General features: G+C 39.8%; 2 protein-coding genes across 4 annotated transcripts in view; one reads left to right on the plus strand and one right to left on the minus strand.

Annotated features, from left to right (window-relative positions):
* On the plus strand, window positions 1–1,694 carry CYP9AG7 (cytochrome P450 9AG7). The gene has a single exon (NM_001172541.1). It carries the CDS (start codon window positions 95–97, stop codon window positions 1,604–1,606), a length of 1,512 nt encoding a protein of 503 aa, NP_001166012.1. The 5' UTR covers window positions 1–94; the 3' UTR covers window positions 1,607–1,694.
* The window catches only part of LOC100117668, a 144,157-nt gene that overhangs the window by 97,170 nt on the left and 30,954 nt on the right, over window positions 1–16,033 (minus strand). The window lies entirely within an intron of this gene.

Genomic DNA, 16,033 nt, shown 5'->3' on the forward strand with positions numbered 1-16,033 from the left:
GAACTCAATCATTGTTTGTCGCGATTTTCGGCTTGCTGTGCATTGCCTAATATATTTATATAGACACGCTCCGCAGCAATTCGTCGAAGTCGAAATGGATACTTGGACTTGGTCGCTACTCGTCGCAAGTTTAGGCTTGCTGTACTACTATTTCAAGAAAAAGCTTAACTACTTTGAAGAATTGGGAATACCATACGTACCGGGATGGCCTCTGTTCGGAAACATGGCAAGTGTCTTTTTCCGCAAAAGTCACCTAAACGATACAGTGAAGCACATCTATAACGCACATCCAGAGGCAAAGTACGTTGGCTTTTTCGATTTTGGATCGAGACCGGTGATAATGCTGCGAGATTTGGATCTCATAAAATCTGTCGCCATAACGAACGCTGATAAGTTTCCGGATCATTTACCCTTCGTTCACGGATCCATAGATCCGCTATTCGGAACTGATCTCTTCAATACTCTAGGAGACCAATGGCGAGAATTGAGAAGTCTACTCACTCCAGCATTGACGCCAAGTAAGCTGAAGGGGATGTTTCCCTCAATGATCGAGTGCGCTCAAAATTTGGTTAGCTATATCGAAGACTTGCCACCTAATTCTAGAAAATTAATCAACACGAAAGAGTTGTTCACCAAATCTACCAACGACATCATAACCACTTGTGCCTATGGAATAAGTGTCGATTCTCTCAAGGATCCCAATAACGCGTTTTACGTTTTCGGTAATAAAGCAGCTAATCTGGACGGGCACGTAGGTCTCAAAATTTTTATCATGCGATCTCTCTCAACAGCATCGAGACTTTTGAGACTTAAGTTTGTGAGCGACGAGAATTGCAAGCGCTTCACGGATCTCATAAGAACCGCAGTGAAAACTAGAGACGACAATGGCATCAGCCGACCAGATATGCTTCAACTCATGATGGACGCACGTAAGGACACGAAGACAGTAGATCTCGATCCATCACTAATGGCAGCCCAGGCATTTTCTTTCTTCTTGAGTAATTTCGACTCGTCCGCGACACACATGTGCCTGATGGCTCACGAACTGGCCATAAACCCGGACATCCAGGATAAGCTGCAGAACGAAATAGACGACGTCTTGAAGGAAACGCAAGGAAATCTAACCTACGAGGTAATCAATGGCATGCAGTATTTCGACGCTGTTTTCAACGAGACCCTTCGAAAACATGCTCAAGGCACGGGAGCCATCGATCGAGTTTGCAAAGCGAGTTTTGAATTTCCTCCGGCATTGTCAGGCGGTAAACCCGTTACATTGAAACCTGGTGCCAATGTATGGATTCCGTCGGTGGCGATACACGCCGATCCGCAGTATTACGAAGAGCCTGATAGATTCGATCCTGACAGGTATTACAAGAAAAAAGTTAATGCCAAGAATGCGCCCAATCTCGGTTTTGGAATAGGACCACGAGGATGCTTGGGGGTGCGGTTTGCTGTAATCGAAGTGAAAATTTTATTCTTCTATCTGCTATCGAAGTTTACCCTGAAACGAACTGAGAAAACTTGTTCACCATTGGTATACGATAAGAGGAATTTGTTCTTGGTGGCAGAAGGAGGATATTTCTTGGACATCGAGCCTCGAAATTGAGTTACAACCACGATAACGAGTCACATAGTAGTCAAAATGATGTATATTTTTATGAAGTGTATTGAATAAATTTTTATATTTAAATGTTCCTAATTGTTGATTACTCCTTTGTGAGAGCAAAATACGTCATAGATTTTTTGAGAACAGCATTTTGAACTCATTGTACATTATCAGAAATGCGGAAACAATTTAAAAAAAATATTTTTATTTGTGTATAATAATGCTGTACTCTTCGAGCTTGCGCAGCTCACAATTCTTATCGCAGCTCAGTCGAGACATAAAATCGGTACTCAGGAATGCAAACATAGTAAAAAATTTACTTAGTTAAGGATTTCAAAAGCCTGCACAGTGATCATGACAAGAAATAGCATACTTTTTGTCTTCTTTTTCTTTCTTTACATATAGCTTTTACACTGAGAGAACTATATATTAAAATTTACTACATATGTAGGAAAAATTACTATATTAGATAGTAACAGCGCTCCATGACGATTTTTACTATATTCATAGTAAAAATTGTTAGACTTATATTAAAATTTGTTATGCGTTTACTAGAAATTACTACATTATATAGTAAAAATTATTTTAAGAATTTCTCCGTGTGCCAGAATTTGAGGTTATCAAGTTGATTTATGCAGTAATCAGAGACCAAAATCTATAATTTTTTGTTTATCTGGTATTATTAAGTGATCAAATATCATTCGCTGCTATTATTTATTAATTTTGGTCAATTTATTATTAATATTAACTCACGAGTAAATGTGATTAATATATCAGATTTGAAATTTTGTACATAACAGTAATGTTTGGGTAAGTGGTTAGCGCGCTCGACTCCCATTCCACAGGTCCAGGTTCGATTCCCGTCGCCGCAAAAAAATTCTTTCTTGCATTTATTTCTTTCACTCAACAACATTATCAATAATAATAATAATCGAATACGCGCGTAAAATCGGCCAGCAAAAAAAATTAAATTTTAAAAAATTTCATTTCAGTATAGAAATTACTATCTGAGATAGTAAAATTTAATACAAAGCAAGTATAACCGTCCGTTACTATAAAATATAGTAATTTTTCCTGCATATGCAGTAAATTTTAATATCTAGTTTTCTCAGTGTATATACGCGGCAATGCATATGGATTGGGGATTGTATAATCATCGCAAGGTGAATTTAGGTCGTTATATAGCCATGGATATTTATACGAACTAGGAATGAAGCCGGGCTTCGCGCTTGGTAGAAAATCTACCATAAGTGTTGGGCGGCATACTAACATCTGCTAATATTTTATAAGCATGTAACATGTTACTAAATCCCTCAAAACTATTTTTTAATAAATATATTAATAATGCTCAATGTCGTCATCATTGGTTTGAATAGTGAATTTGAAGAAAAGTTCAGTATAAGAGTCAGTGGGTTTGTCTATCATTACAATGCCATTTATTTGCATTATAAAACAGCTATAAAACTGAAATTTTACACAGATACTTACTATGCTATCTAGAAAACATGTAACCTACATGATTATGTTTTAACTGTTTTCATTTATATTTTCACATCGAGGCCCATCTGAATTTATAAATTTAGCGTATCAAATTTTACTTGTAGACAGTTACACAGAAACTACCATCTTTAGCACATCGTATTTCTGCTTTCAGTGTATTTTTACATGAAAAAAGTGATAAGTATTTTAGCTTTTTTTCAAGGCATTAATTAGAATTTTGACTTTTAACAGTTGTGAGCTGTTACAATGCCGCTACCCTAAGCGGGTCTTGGGCGTTGTCGTCCAGATCGGACGGGTGGGTGCCTATCACCACTACACAGCGCGTCCTTAGGTTGCGGATAGAGGAACAGCCCCTGAGAAAGAGGTTAGCTGCGAATAAATTGAATAAGCAGCCGCGGACAGCCGATAGGAACAGGCGTGGGTGTGATGAGCCCACACTGTCGAACGCATTCATCTAGAAACACTACGCAAGCACCACAACAACAAAAACACTTCACATTATCTCTTATCTCTCAATCTATCTCTTTCATCACACATTACAAAAATGGGCCAAAATCCTGCTGCCGAGGAGGATGCGGGAGCGATGACAACTGCCCGAAAGGGTATGTGTAGAATAATTCGTCACCTGGTCTTACGCGGTAACGATGCCAGCGAAGGCGCGCTGCCTTGCAGGGGGGCGTTAGGATGCGAGAATGAAACCGTAGTGTGTCTGACGACGAATTGACACTGTCCTCGTCAGAGTCGGAAAGCTCTCATACTTAGTTCTAGAGAGGTATGGGGGTTATCACCTCTAGAACGGTGGACTCACCTGCGATCGGAACAGGATCCGAAGCGCGCGGGTTTAACATAACATCATGGCTCAAAAAAATCAAATCCGAACCAAAAGGGACTTAAGGGTCGGAACTTGGAATGTTCGCAGTCTATACAGAGCAGGTGCGTTTAAAGAACTCGTAAAGGAAGCTGATAGGTACAATCTAGATTTGGTAGCAATACAGGAATCGCGGTGGCCAGATGGCGGAGTACTAGCATCGGGTAACTTCACGTACCTGTATGGGGCCGGGAGTGGGGGATCTCTAGGCACCGGATTTCTCGTAAGCAAAAGCATCATACATTCGGTTAAAAGTTTCAAATCCGTCAATGATAGGCTCTCGTACATCATTATCGAAGGTGAATGGTATAGATATGTATTTATTAATGTACACTGTCCTACGGAGGACAAAGAAGAAGAAGCTAAGGATCTCTATTACGAAACTTTAGAGCAGGTAATCGACCAGTTCGCGTCTTACGACACAAGAATAGTATTAGGCGATTTCAATGCTAAAATAGGTAGGGAGGAAATGTTTAGGCCTACTATAGGTAAGGAAAGCCTGCACGAAGCCAGCAATGATAACGGTATTAGGGTCATACATTTCGCGGCGGCAAAAAATCTTATAATCAAAACTACGTGTTTTAAGCACAAGAACATACACAAGGCAACGTGGACATCGCCGGACGGGGCCACACAGAACCAAATTGATCATTTCCTCATTGAAAAAAGACGTCATACTAATGTTCTTGACGTAAGGGCTTACAGAGGGGCAGATAGCGACTCGGACCACTTCCTAGTAGTAGCCAAATTAAGAGCTAGACTAGTAGCGAATCAAAATAGTAAGCGAGCAAACAAGGTAGAAAGCTTCGATATTGAGAAACTACGAGATAGAACAGAGCGAATTAGGTACCAGATAGAAATTAATAACAGGTTTCAGGCACTTGAAGCAAACACATCGCCGGAGGGGAATGACGAACCGAATAGCTTATGGGGGGACATCGAAAAAACGATAAAAGAGGCCGCGAACAAAGTACTGGGTAAAAAGAAAAAGCCAAAGAGCAAACCATGGTTTGACGAAGAGTGCGAACTCTGGTTTGAAAGGCGCAAAAAGGCTAAATTAGATAGCTTACAAAATAGAAGCGATAGGACCGTAGAAGAGTATTCTAACGTAAGGAAACGGACGAGCGCGATCTACAGAAATAAGAAGCGGGAGTATCAAAAGAATCTTATTAGGAGAATAGAAACTAACAGTAAGGAAAATAACCCCCGCGAAATGTACAGAGGGATTAACGCCATCAGAAAGGGTTTTAGGAGTAGAGCGCAATTGATGAAGGACGAAAACGGGGACCTCGTAACAAATGACAACGAATTACTGTCGCTGTGGAAAAATTATTTCGATAAATTATTAAACGTGCACGAAAATAGCGAAGAATTAGGGGACGAAATTCACACTGCTGAACCCCAGGTGGAGGAACCGAGCTACCAAGAAGTAGAGGCCGCGATTAAAAAACTAAAAAACAACAAAGCCGCGGGAAATGACTCTATACCAGCTGAGTTATTCAAATATGGGGGCGTCGAGCTCACTTTCAAAATCTATAAACTAGTATGTGCCATCTGGAAAAATGAAACAATACCCGAAAATTGGAAGGAATCTATCATTATACCGATTTTTAAAAAGGGGGATAAGACAGACTGCAATAACTATAGGGGTATTTCACTTTTAGCAACGTGCTACAAAGTTCTGTCAAACGTAATACAAGCTAGACTCACTCCATTCGCGGAAGATATAGTAGGAGATTATCAGTGCGGATTTCGGCGCAACAGATCGACGAGCGATCAAATGTTTACCATAAGACAGTTGTTAGAGAAAAAGTGGGAATTTTGCGAAACCATACACCAACTATTTATAGATTTTAAAAAAGCGTACGACTCTATTAAGCGAAGCAAAATGTATCAAATTCTAGTACTTCTCGGTGTACCGAAAAAACTCGTGAGATTAATTCAAATATGTCTGAACGGAAGCACGGGAAAGGTCCGAGTAGGCGGTAATGTATCAGAACCCTTCATGATACGCGATGGTTTAAAACAAGGGGATGGACTCTCTACGGTGCTGTTCAACTTAACGTTAGAATATGCCGTTAGAAAAATGCAGGTTAGCCAGATGGGCGCAACGCTTAATGGAACAACGCAGATACTAGGCTACGCAGATGATTTGGATATACTGGGGGATTGTAGGGAAACGGTAGCAAGAAACGCGGAAATCCTCATAAAATCGGTGGAGTATACAGGGTTAGAAGTGAGTGAATCAAAAACAAAGTACATGATTGTGGATAAGCTAGGGATCTGCAGAGGGGAGGAAGATCTCAGAGTTGGGAATTTTACTTTTGAAAAGGTTAGCGAATTCAGGTATCTGGGTACGACCATAAATGATAGAAACGAGATTAATGTCGAAATAAATAAGAGACTCCATTCGGGTAATGCTTGCTTCTACGCCGTGAGTAATTTACTTAAGTCGAGGCTGTTGTCTAAAAACGTTAAAATAAGAATATACAGGACAATAATACTGCCGGTGGTTCTGTACGGGTGCGAAACGTGGGCCCTCACTAAGCAGGCGGACAACCGTTTTAGGGTATTTGAAAATAAAGTCTTGCGAAAAATATACGGGCCGCAGAAAGATGAGGAAACCGGGGAATGGAGGAGACTACACAATGATGAGCTACACAATCTGTACGCGTCACCAAATATTATCAGAATAATAAAATCGCGCAGATTGGGATGGGCAGGGCACGTAGCGAGAATGGGAGACGACCGTACGGTAGTACGTGTAATGAAGGGCAGGCCGATGGTAACGCGACCTCTAGGTAGACCTAGACGTAGATGGGAGGACAACGTAAAAGCGGATCTAGTAGAAATAGGACGGGTGGGTGTCGATCGGAGAGGTGCATCTTGGGTGGGGTTGACACAAGATAGGGCAGCGTGGAAGGCTTGCGTAGATGAGGCGATGAACTTTCGAGTTCCAAATGCCATGTAAAAAAAAAAAAAAAAAAACAGTTGTGAGAGATTTTGAGACCGATACTTGTTTCTACATTTTTGTATTTTTTCTCATTCGAAAACTAACAGGTCTATAAAGCTCATATTTTGCATATAAATTTCTTTTGTGACTGTAGAAAGATATTTAAAGTTGAATCGACCTTAACTGAAAAACTTTTGTGTTCGACTCCGACACTGATGTAAATAATTATCATGGGTGTTGTAGTCGAACACAAAAGTATTTCAGTTAACGTTGATTCAACTTTAAATATCTTTTCACAATCACAAAAGAAATCTATATGCAAAATATGAGCTTTATAGACCTGTTAGTTTTCGAATGAGAAAAAATGCAAAAATGCAGATACAGGTATCGGTCTCAAAATCTCTCACAACTGTTAAAAGTAAAAATTCTAATTACCTAAATGCTTGACAAAAAAGCCAAAACATTTATCACTTTCTCCATGTAAAAATATGCTAGAAACCAGAAATACAATGTGCTAGAGATATTAGTTTCGGCGTAACTGGCTATAAGTAAAATTTGACCTGCTCAATTAAAAAATTCGCATGAGCCTGGATGTGAAAATATGAACGAAAACAGTTAAATCAGAGTCATCTAGGTTACATATTTCTAGGTAACATGTCTAGTAGCCTTTTTAAAATTCAAAGAGCATTGTATAATGATAGACTTAAACTTACTGACTCGGATACTGAACTTTTCTTTAAATTCAACTCTCAAACCTCACCAAGGGCGACTTTGGGCACAGAGACACAGTATATCTTCAAACTCTTTATTCTTTTAATTGAACTTCTAACTGACATTAAAAAAAAAACTAAATAATATTCACACACTTTATTACTACTTCAAATAGGGTTAGGGTGCCACTTTTCAATACACATGTTGTAATACTACACACTCTTGGTAATGATTAATTTTTACTAAAATTTCTTGCTAGTTATATTACATACATTTCATCTGTTATCAAGGTTTCCACATTTCATTTTAAACACCTCAAACATTTATACCAGGGTTATGAGTTATGACTGTTTTGAGGGTTATGAATTTAAAGCGCGGTTCTGATCTCGTTGCCTAGGCAACCAACCAGCAACCAATCAGAATTACGTATTAAATGCTTCACAACAAAGGCCATCATTTTTTAAAGAGAGGATTCGCGTACGTACATTTAGGAACATCTGTATAATCGTGAAAATTTCCTTAAAAGATAGAATTAAGTGTTCTTCTTTGTTACAGTCGGAGATAACGAGTATAAGGCCGGCAAATCAGGCGATAATAGAAATCCCAAAGTTTGATGCGAACGGAGGGGTATAATGTTCCAAATAAGTATAGATGGATGCAGAACTATTTTGTGCAAAAGCAGAGAAAACTGTCACAGAATTGTGCAAGAACGCAATTTACAAAATCTATGCGCTATGGCATTTTTCTACTTTGATAGAGGTATAAGAGGTAAACAGGTTTTCATAAATTCAGTTTCCTCACTCAAGCACCAATCGCCTTATAAAGATATAGTAATAATAGATGATATAGTTTTTGCGTCAGACTGTAAATGTGATTCATCAAATCAGCATAATGAGATGTTTCCACACTACCGAGAAACCTGTGCCGTTGGGCTTACGTGCACAGCAAGGCTCAGCACAACAGAAAGGATGTCTTAATAAGAGAAAAAAACGCAACAACAGATAGATTTATGACAGCAAGACAAATTTTGGTTAGGAGATGGTGAAACTAAAGTGCAATGACTTTAAATTATTAAATTATAGATATAAAAAAAAATTAAGTGACAATACAAAATATAGAATCTCAAATCGTGCAATATAATATATCGAAAAAAGAAGTATAAGTAACATTAAGTTAAGAGTACAACATATAGAATCAATAACGTAAAACTTTAGTAAATTTTTAGTAAATTTAAATAATAAATATAAATAATAAATAATATAAATTATTTTTCTTAAGTAAAATAGACAGATTATATAAAATTTGTATGTTTCTTTTCCAATGATTATATTCTTGTTAAAAAATTGGGCATAGGAGTCAAATAGACCCTTATACCCAATTTGAGTGTGAATGAGTAAGTATGATGGTATAACCATTGTCTGAAAGTCCGACATGGAAAGTACGGTCATACAGAGTGAATGTTTTGAAGTAGAGTATGCTACTTAGTATGGCTGGAAATTTTTGGCTGTAGTGTATACAGCTAAGCTAACCAGCATTTTGTTACTATTTTGTTATTTTTATTAATCCGGACCTGCGAACAGGGAACATTGTTTTCCTCTGCAGGATCGCGGCGTTATGATGGGTTATTCTATTAATAATTGCTGTATTATGACAGCCTGCGAATTTTATATGTAATTTATGTAACACTATGTAAATTATGTATTTTCTGGAATTCTAAATAAATAAATAAATAAATAAATATGCCTTCGTCCTATTGGGTCTTATATAGGTCAGATATATTAAGTTTCAATTTTTATTTTAGCATTTTCTTCCGCTATGGATCTGCTAACCTCTATATTAACTAAAAATTTTCTTTTGAGTACCAATGACTGTGCGAGCATGAGTAAGCAGTATACTTTTTGATTAAATCATCCTTTTTTTTAATATTGCATTGCATTTACTTTGGAGAGTTAAATTGGCAACATAATCAGTTATATTCATGGAAAACTGTTATTCATTAATTATAATATTAGCGTATCCCAACACTCTGTATACCTATACTCTTTTTTATTAAATCATCCATTTTTTAAATTGCTCATTAATTATAAGTGCGTTTAATTTCTGATCACACAGATGTAACGTCTTGTACAAATTCAAAATAAAAATGCAAAGTTTAATGTGTATATAAGGTACGTTAATTACGCGCAATGACTTTCGAGAAATCACAATTTTTGATTTATCGAGATAAGTATTGTAGTAATTCGATTGCAGATCTTATCGTGAAAATGTTTGCTGTCTCACACTTATGATTGAACTATAAAAGATATTTTTCGATGACAAATAGAAGTAAAATATTCAACTTAAAAAACAAAGCAATTGCGCTTTATTCATTTATTGGTATGGAAAAATACTCTATACTTTTATTATAAGTTTACATAGTTTTAAGTCACTGACGAGTATCTGATTCCAAAATAAGATTTAAGTCTCAGTTTATCAGCCTACCACCAAGCGAATCCTGTGAAATACGAATGGTACTGCTCAATCGAATGGTATCTGTAAACCGATTTTTACATAGTTATCTTTTTTTTCACTGATGTATAATATATAGTGTAAAATTTCTTCGATTTCGAATGTAGTAAAAGCTTCTACTGTATATAATACTAGTAGTATTATATTCAACTTAATATACCATATGCATTGTATATTTAGTGCAGTTTATAGTTGAATATTTATGTCATGCGAGACACTATAAAGCGAGTGTGCTTATTGATTTTACGTGTATGAAAACAACAACAGTCGATATGATGCAGAATACGTCAAATGGAGTGAAGTAAACTCACATATGGACAAAGCTGTCAAAACATGAGGTTTGACAAAGGTTGATTATTTGATCGCTAAAAGCAATGGTAACGACGACATGCCATTTATATGCACTATGCATTAACGGCAAATCATAAACCGATACTCCATTTGGAATCAATAAGACTCGTGCATCGATGAACACTGAAATTCTAATATAACAGAGAAGTATAACGATATAATCGCCGTGTAAATCTTTGTAAAAAGGGTTCTAAAATGCATTACACGTTTTTCTCGTGTAGCGCGTAAATTACTCTTATAATTTCACGCTCAGGCGCGTGCACCTTAAACGATTTTTCTCTTTCGATTTCCGCCAGAGCTAATACTCCGAGGGGTAGCTTTAATTTCTCAGCCACATGGTAGCTCACCGCGCAGACCGTCGGAAGTCTTGCGAGCCTGTAATTATTTCAGTTGAAAATCTTTCTCATTTTTTTCGCTCAAAGCTCTCACTTCAATAAACATTCTTGCCAATCGCAAACCAAACAAGTCCAAACAGCTACAAATTACGAGCTATAGCGAGTTTTCCTTCTTCGAAAAAAGAGCTACTCGCGGAGGCTGCGCTATCTCTATGGTGGATGGGTCGGAGAGGGCCGGAAACTCTAGGAGCCGCTTATCGGCCGCTCGGAATCTGTACAGTCAGCGCGTCGGCGTTCGTCGCTCCTTTTTTGCGGGCGCCGAAGCGTGCAGCAGCGGGGATATATGTCGGGAGGGCAGATATAGAGCCACGTAAGAAAACACAAAGATGAGCAGACGAGCGACAAAAGGAGGCTACGAGGGATTATCTCTCGGAGAGATACGCGGTTCTCTGGGTTGGCTAGCCAACTGGAAGGATGAGAAGAAGCGGAGGAATCGAGACGTTGAGTAAGTGGTTACGCAAATCGCTGCTGGTTTGCTCGAGACAAATAAATTTTTTCATATTTTAACTACTGCATAATGAATGATTAGTAATTCTTTGATTGAATAATGACACGGCTCCTTGCTACGTAAACGTAGACAAATTAATTGACTGGAAATAATTTATATAATCTATTGCTTTGCGATCAATCATGTTACGCTATAAATCTAAATTTAAAATTTTTAGACACGCAGCTGTCATACTGTTTGGGCATACAATTAAATAATTGCACTCGACTGATTAATATGTGATAATATCAACTCGCATTGACTTGGTACATTTTCGGTCTCAGTTCGAGTAAATACATCACTCAATTACTCATGCACACTCACATAGACCGCTTACGCTACGGTACAGCGAGCAATAATTCTTAATTTCTTCATTTCCTAGACATAACGAGAGCATCAATTAGCAGCGGGCTAATTTTCTTTCCGCAAGGCATTACCAAACAAGCGGCTGCGGTGCGCGCATCAATTCGACTGTCGCTCGAATACCATCTGCGCGGCATCGTTTTCCATAATTACGGGCTACGCGAGGATAAAACGCGAAGCGAAGAACAAAAGGGGCCAGTCGCGCGCATCAGGCGGTACACGTCGCAGCGGGTAAAGGGTAACGTAGAAAATCCCGCAGGTTAACCTCGGAATTCTTAAAACAGACGTAAAGCGTCCTCGCGACGAGCCAAGTAGCGTGTCCGCAAAACACACCTCCTTCATTGCAGCGTCGCGGAAGGTTAACGAACACTAAATTAGGCCGAATCGACGAGCGCTGCAGCATAGTATATAATCAGCCGACGTCTAAATTTCTTCGCGGGACATTTGTTTGATCTCGGTTTTTCGGAAGCAGAAACAGAAAAAAAGAATTTACCATAGAAATCGAAAACGACACACGTTGCGCCTCAAATTAGTGAACTCGCGTTGCAAGTGTCGAGGTCTCAAGTGCTCGCGTGGGTGAAAAAGCGAGCGCGCCTCTCTTTCCACTATCGAAAAATCACAGCCACTCTTTTTCATTCCCTCTCCTCCTCTGTCCTTTATCTTCCGTCCTATATACGCTCTCGCGCCCGGTGCTGCGGTGCAGCGGCGGCGACTCGTGAAAAATCGCCCGATGTCAAACTGGTAACGGCGCTTTATCGAACTCTCATTAGCACGCGCGCGACGCCCGCGTCTCTCTCTCTCTCTCGCATGTATTACGAGTCGGTGTAGGTATATGCGTTCACCCTCCCCCTACCACGATACAGTACGCTCGCGGGGGTGGCGAATGTGTTTTTCGGCCTCGTGTGGTCGGCCGCGCCGCCACTCCCTCACCCCTCTCTCTCTCTCTCTCTCTCTCTGCCTCTGTCCCGTTCCGTCGATCTAATATCCATCTCTCTCTCTCTCGCACTCTACTTTTACACCCCCTACCGATCCCACCCCCTCTCTCCACCTCTATTACCGATCCGCCGGCCGTCTCTCTCGTCTTTTTATGCTCTCCTCTCTCTTTCGCGCAAGCACCCACACACGAGTCCGGCACACGTGTAGCCTGCTGGGGCTATGATGCCGCGGCTATCATGTTTGGAAACTCGCGTGCGCGCGCGTATGAGTACACACGGATGTACGCGCGCTCTTTTTGCGCGTGTATGCAGCCCTCTCTCTCTCTCTCTCTCTTGCTCGCTGTTGTTGGAGCTCTAGCAAGCCAAACTCACCTAACCCTTTTGACCGGCGCCTCCTCCTCCCAGCTCTACATACATAGAGAGAGAGAGAAAGAGAGAGAGAGAGAGAGAGAGAGAGAGAGAGAGAGAGAGAGAGAGAGAGAGCCCGTCGCTGCACACTTTGCACCCTCGCTCTCATCCCTGCAGAGCGCCGGCGTCGACACACCCCCGCCGCCGCCGCCACCGCTGGACGCAATAATAAACAACCGCCGGTCGCTATGGCGACGCGTCCATCGCGCGCGCGAACAAAACACCGCTGCTTGCTACTGCTCTCTCTCTCTCTCTCTCTCTCTCTCTCTCGTATACTCTAGTCGGCGAGCTTGTATATACGTGTAGTCTTTCTCTCGTGCGCTTTCTCTATGCTTCTACTGCCGCCGCTGATGGTATAGGTGTACCTAAGCGTGTATAGAGGTGCGGGAGAGAGAGTCGCTTGACGCTATATGGGCAGCGCGCGAGCTCTGACAAATTGCACGATTTTCGAACTTGCGGCCCCCTGCAGCTGTAGAACGCTCTGCTCTGTTATCTGCATCGCATGCATTTATAGATGTTGAGGGGTGGAGGGGGTAGAGGACTTGGGCTTGTTTACATTTATTTGATTATTTGTCGGAGGGATTTTTTTTTTTTGGTTTGGTTAAGATGTGGATCGAATCTGGGGAAAATTGTGGAGGGATTTGGGTTCGTTGCGAGCTTTTTAGGAGATTCTGGAAAATCTTTTATGATGGTCGTAAGCGGTTTAGGGGTGATACTCTTTGGATTTTCCTTTGAGTTTTTTTATGGTTACTGTTTCGGCTGATGGTTTGCACGAAAATAATAGTAGAAGTGGATTGAAGCTATACGCGTTTTTCAATGTTTATCGCTATAAAGTCTCAGATCTTCTTTCAATATTTGACTCAGATTGTACCTCACGATGTTGCGTAGTTTTTTATCATTACAGTATCGTATTCTAAAAATTATTCATCAAAATTATAATAAATAATGGATAATGAATACTCTACTGTTAAAATGACGTTTTTGATAAAATATAACATTTTAAAATAAATTTTAAGTTGTTCAACAATCACGGTTTAATAATTAGTCTATGCAATTTTGGCCTGCAACATGGTCTAGGGTGAAGGTGCGCTTAGATGATTTGACAGCGAAACGAGGCGGAGAATAAAAAGTTCAAAAATACGTTGGTGCTGCCACCTCTTAGTAAAGCGTTGAACATCCATGTCGTTTCCCCTCGACGGCCTCGATCGCACAAAAACTGCGAGAGGGGAAATGAAGCGCCGCCGGTGCACGGGTTTACAGATTTCGAAAGCAGAACTATGATGTTAATTTTTCAAAATGAATAATAATTAGATTTTTGTTTAAATACTATATTTGCACCATACTATGTCATTCATATCCGATGTTTTTATCAATGCTTAAAAGACAAAAAAAAATAATAATTATCTTTAAAAATATCGAGAATTAGTTAATCGAATCGGTTGCCTAATCAGCAGAATAGAATTTTACATTACTTTCCACAAGACTTCACAAAATTCCGGAACTTTGTACTTTTCTTTCAAAATTGAAAATTCCACTGGGTCTGCTTAAACGCTGCTATCTCCGTTGCAAGCCAGCGCTTTCAATTCAGTGAAACCGCAAGCTCTCTTTCCCTCATCTCTCCGCACGGCGTATCCTTTATCCCGGTATTAACCTTTCAGGAAATATTTATTCTGGCCTTTTGCGCAGACTTCGGAAGAATTTTTGGATTTTCTCCTGACTTAGCCTCTAATCCTCTCTGGGGCGTTTCTCTATTTAAGGATCGGCACAGTTGCGTAATATAACCGTTCAATTCCGAAATACGAATTTTAAAGTAGCGCCAAGCAATAGAACCCGTGAAACAGGGCAGTTTTGGACTGGACTTTCCCAACGCTTAAATTTTACACTCTTTAGTCTTTGGTTAGCGAAGGTAGATGGCGCATAGGTAATTTCACGCTTCCCATTACCATAATGTGCTGAAAATGTGCATATAACAGCGTGCCTTCATAACTGTCTTTTTGGGCCTGCATTTTGGGCCGCTCATGCTATAACTGCCTAAATATGACCTAATGTTGGCAATGTTACTGATTCCTTTTTATACATTTACTATAAATAAACAACAAGATAAAATTCGACATATTTGAGAATATTAAGGAAAATCGCCAAGGTATACACCGCCAATTTCTAAGGAAATTCACTGTAATATCTAGTTATAATTATAGACACAACTATGAAGTGGATATTAACTATATCCGTTTCGTAATATATCGTTAAACATTTAAAACAAATGCTACCCACGTAGAAGAGCAAAATAAAAAAAAATTATAAACATCAAATTTTACCCTTCCCATCTTTTTCCCCTTCTACCTAAAATCTCAACAGGGCAACACACGTTCATCCACCTCTTTCACAGTGAAAGAAGAAGCTCCTATACGCATACAGCCAGAAACGAAGCATCGTACAAGAAGAAGAAGAAGAGGAGACGACGAGAAGGACGGGCAGCTTGCAGGTGGTGGCGGTGGGCAGGCCAGGCCGCAGCGCCGCCTCCGAAGACTTACTTTCGCCTTGCCTTATACTACTACTACCACCAGCAGCAGCGGCAGAGCTTCCACCCCCAGCTTGCAGGGAGTGAGCTCGTGCGCGCGCGATTCTGCGGTCAGCCCCACTTCGACCAGAAGCCGACCAAGTCGCGGCCCCCCGCGAGAGGCGCATCGGCGCGCCGCACGTAAACACCGTCCTCGTCGTCGTGGCGTCTTTATGCTATGCTTTTGTTGTTCTGGGGCTGGATTTTGTCGTTTGTAAGGTGTATCTACTATTTTTCTAATTTTCGTATTATTTTAAAATAAGTTTTAATTTTTGTTTCAAAAAACTTGTAAGGATTATTAGAAGGTTGTCTTTTTATGCAGAGGAAATTTTTATTAACAAAAATATTATATATATATAAATCGAATAAAACACTTGTATGAGATATA

The sequence above is a fragment of the Nasonia vitripennis genome, chromosome 5 (genome assembly GCF_009193385.2).
Source record: "Nasonia vitripennis strain AsymCx chromosome 5, Nvit_psr_1.1, whole genome shotgun sequence".
NCBI classification, from domain to species: Eukaryota; Metazoa; Arthropoda; class Insecta; order Hymenoptera; family Pteromalidae; genus Nasonia; species Nasonia vitripennis.

Bases quoted from the DNA above. Each gene is read 5' to 3' on its own strand.
- CYP9AG7 (NM_001172541.1), top strand. From the start codon at position 95: ATGGATACTTGGACTTGGTCGCTACTCGTCGCAAGTTTAGGCTTGCTG.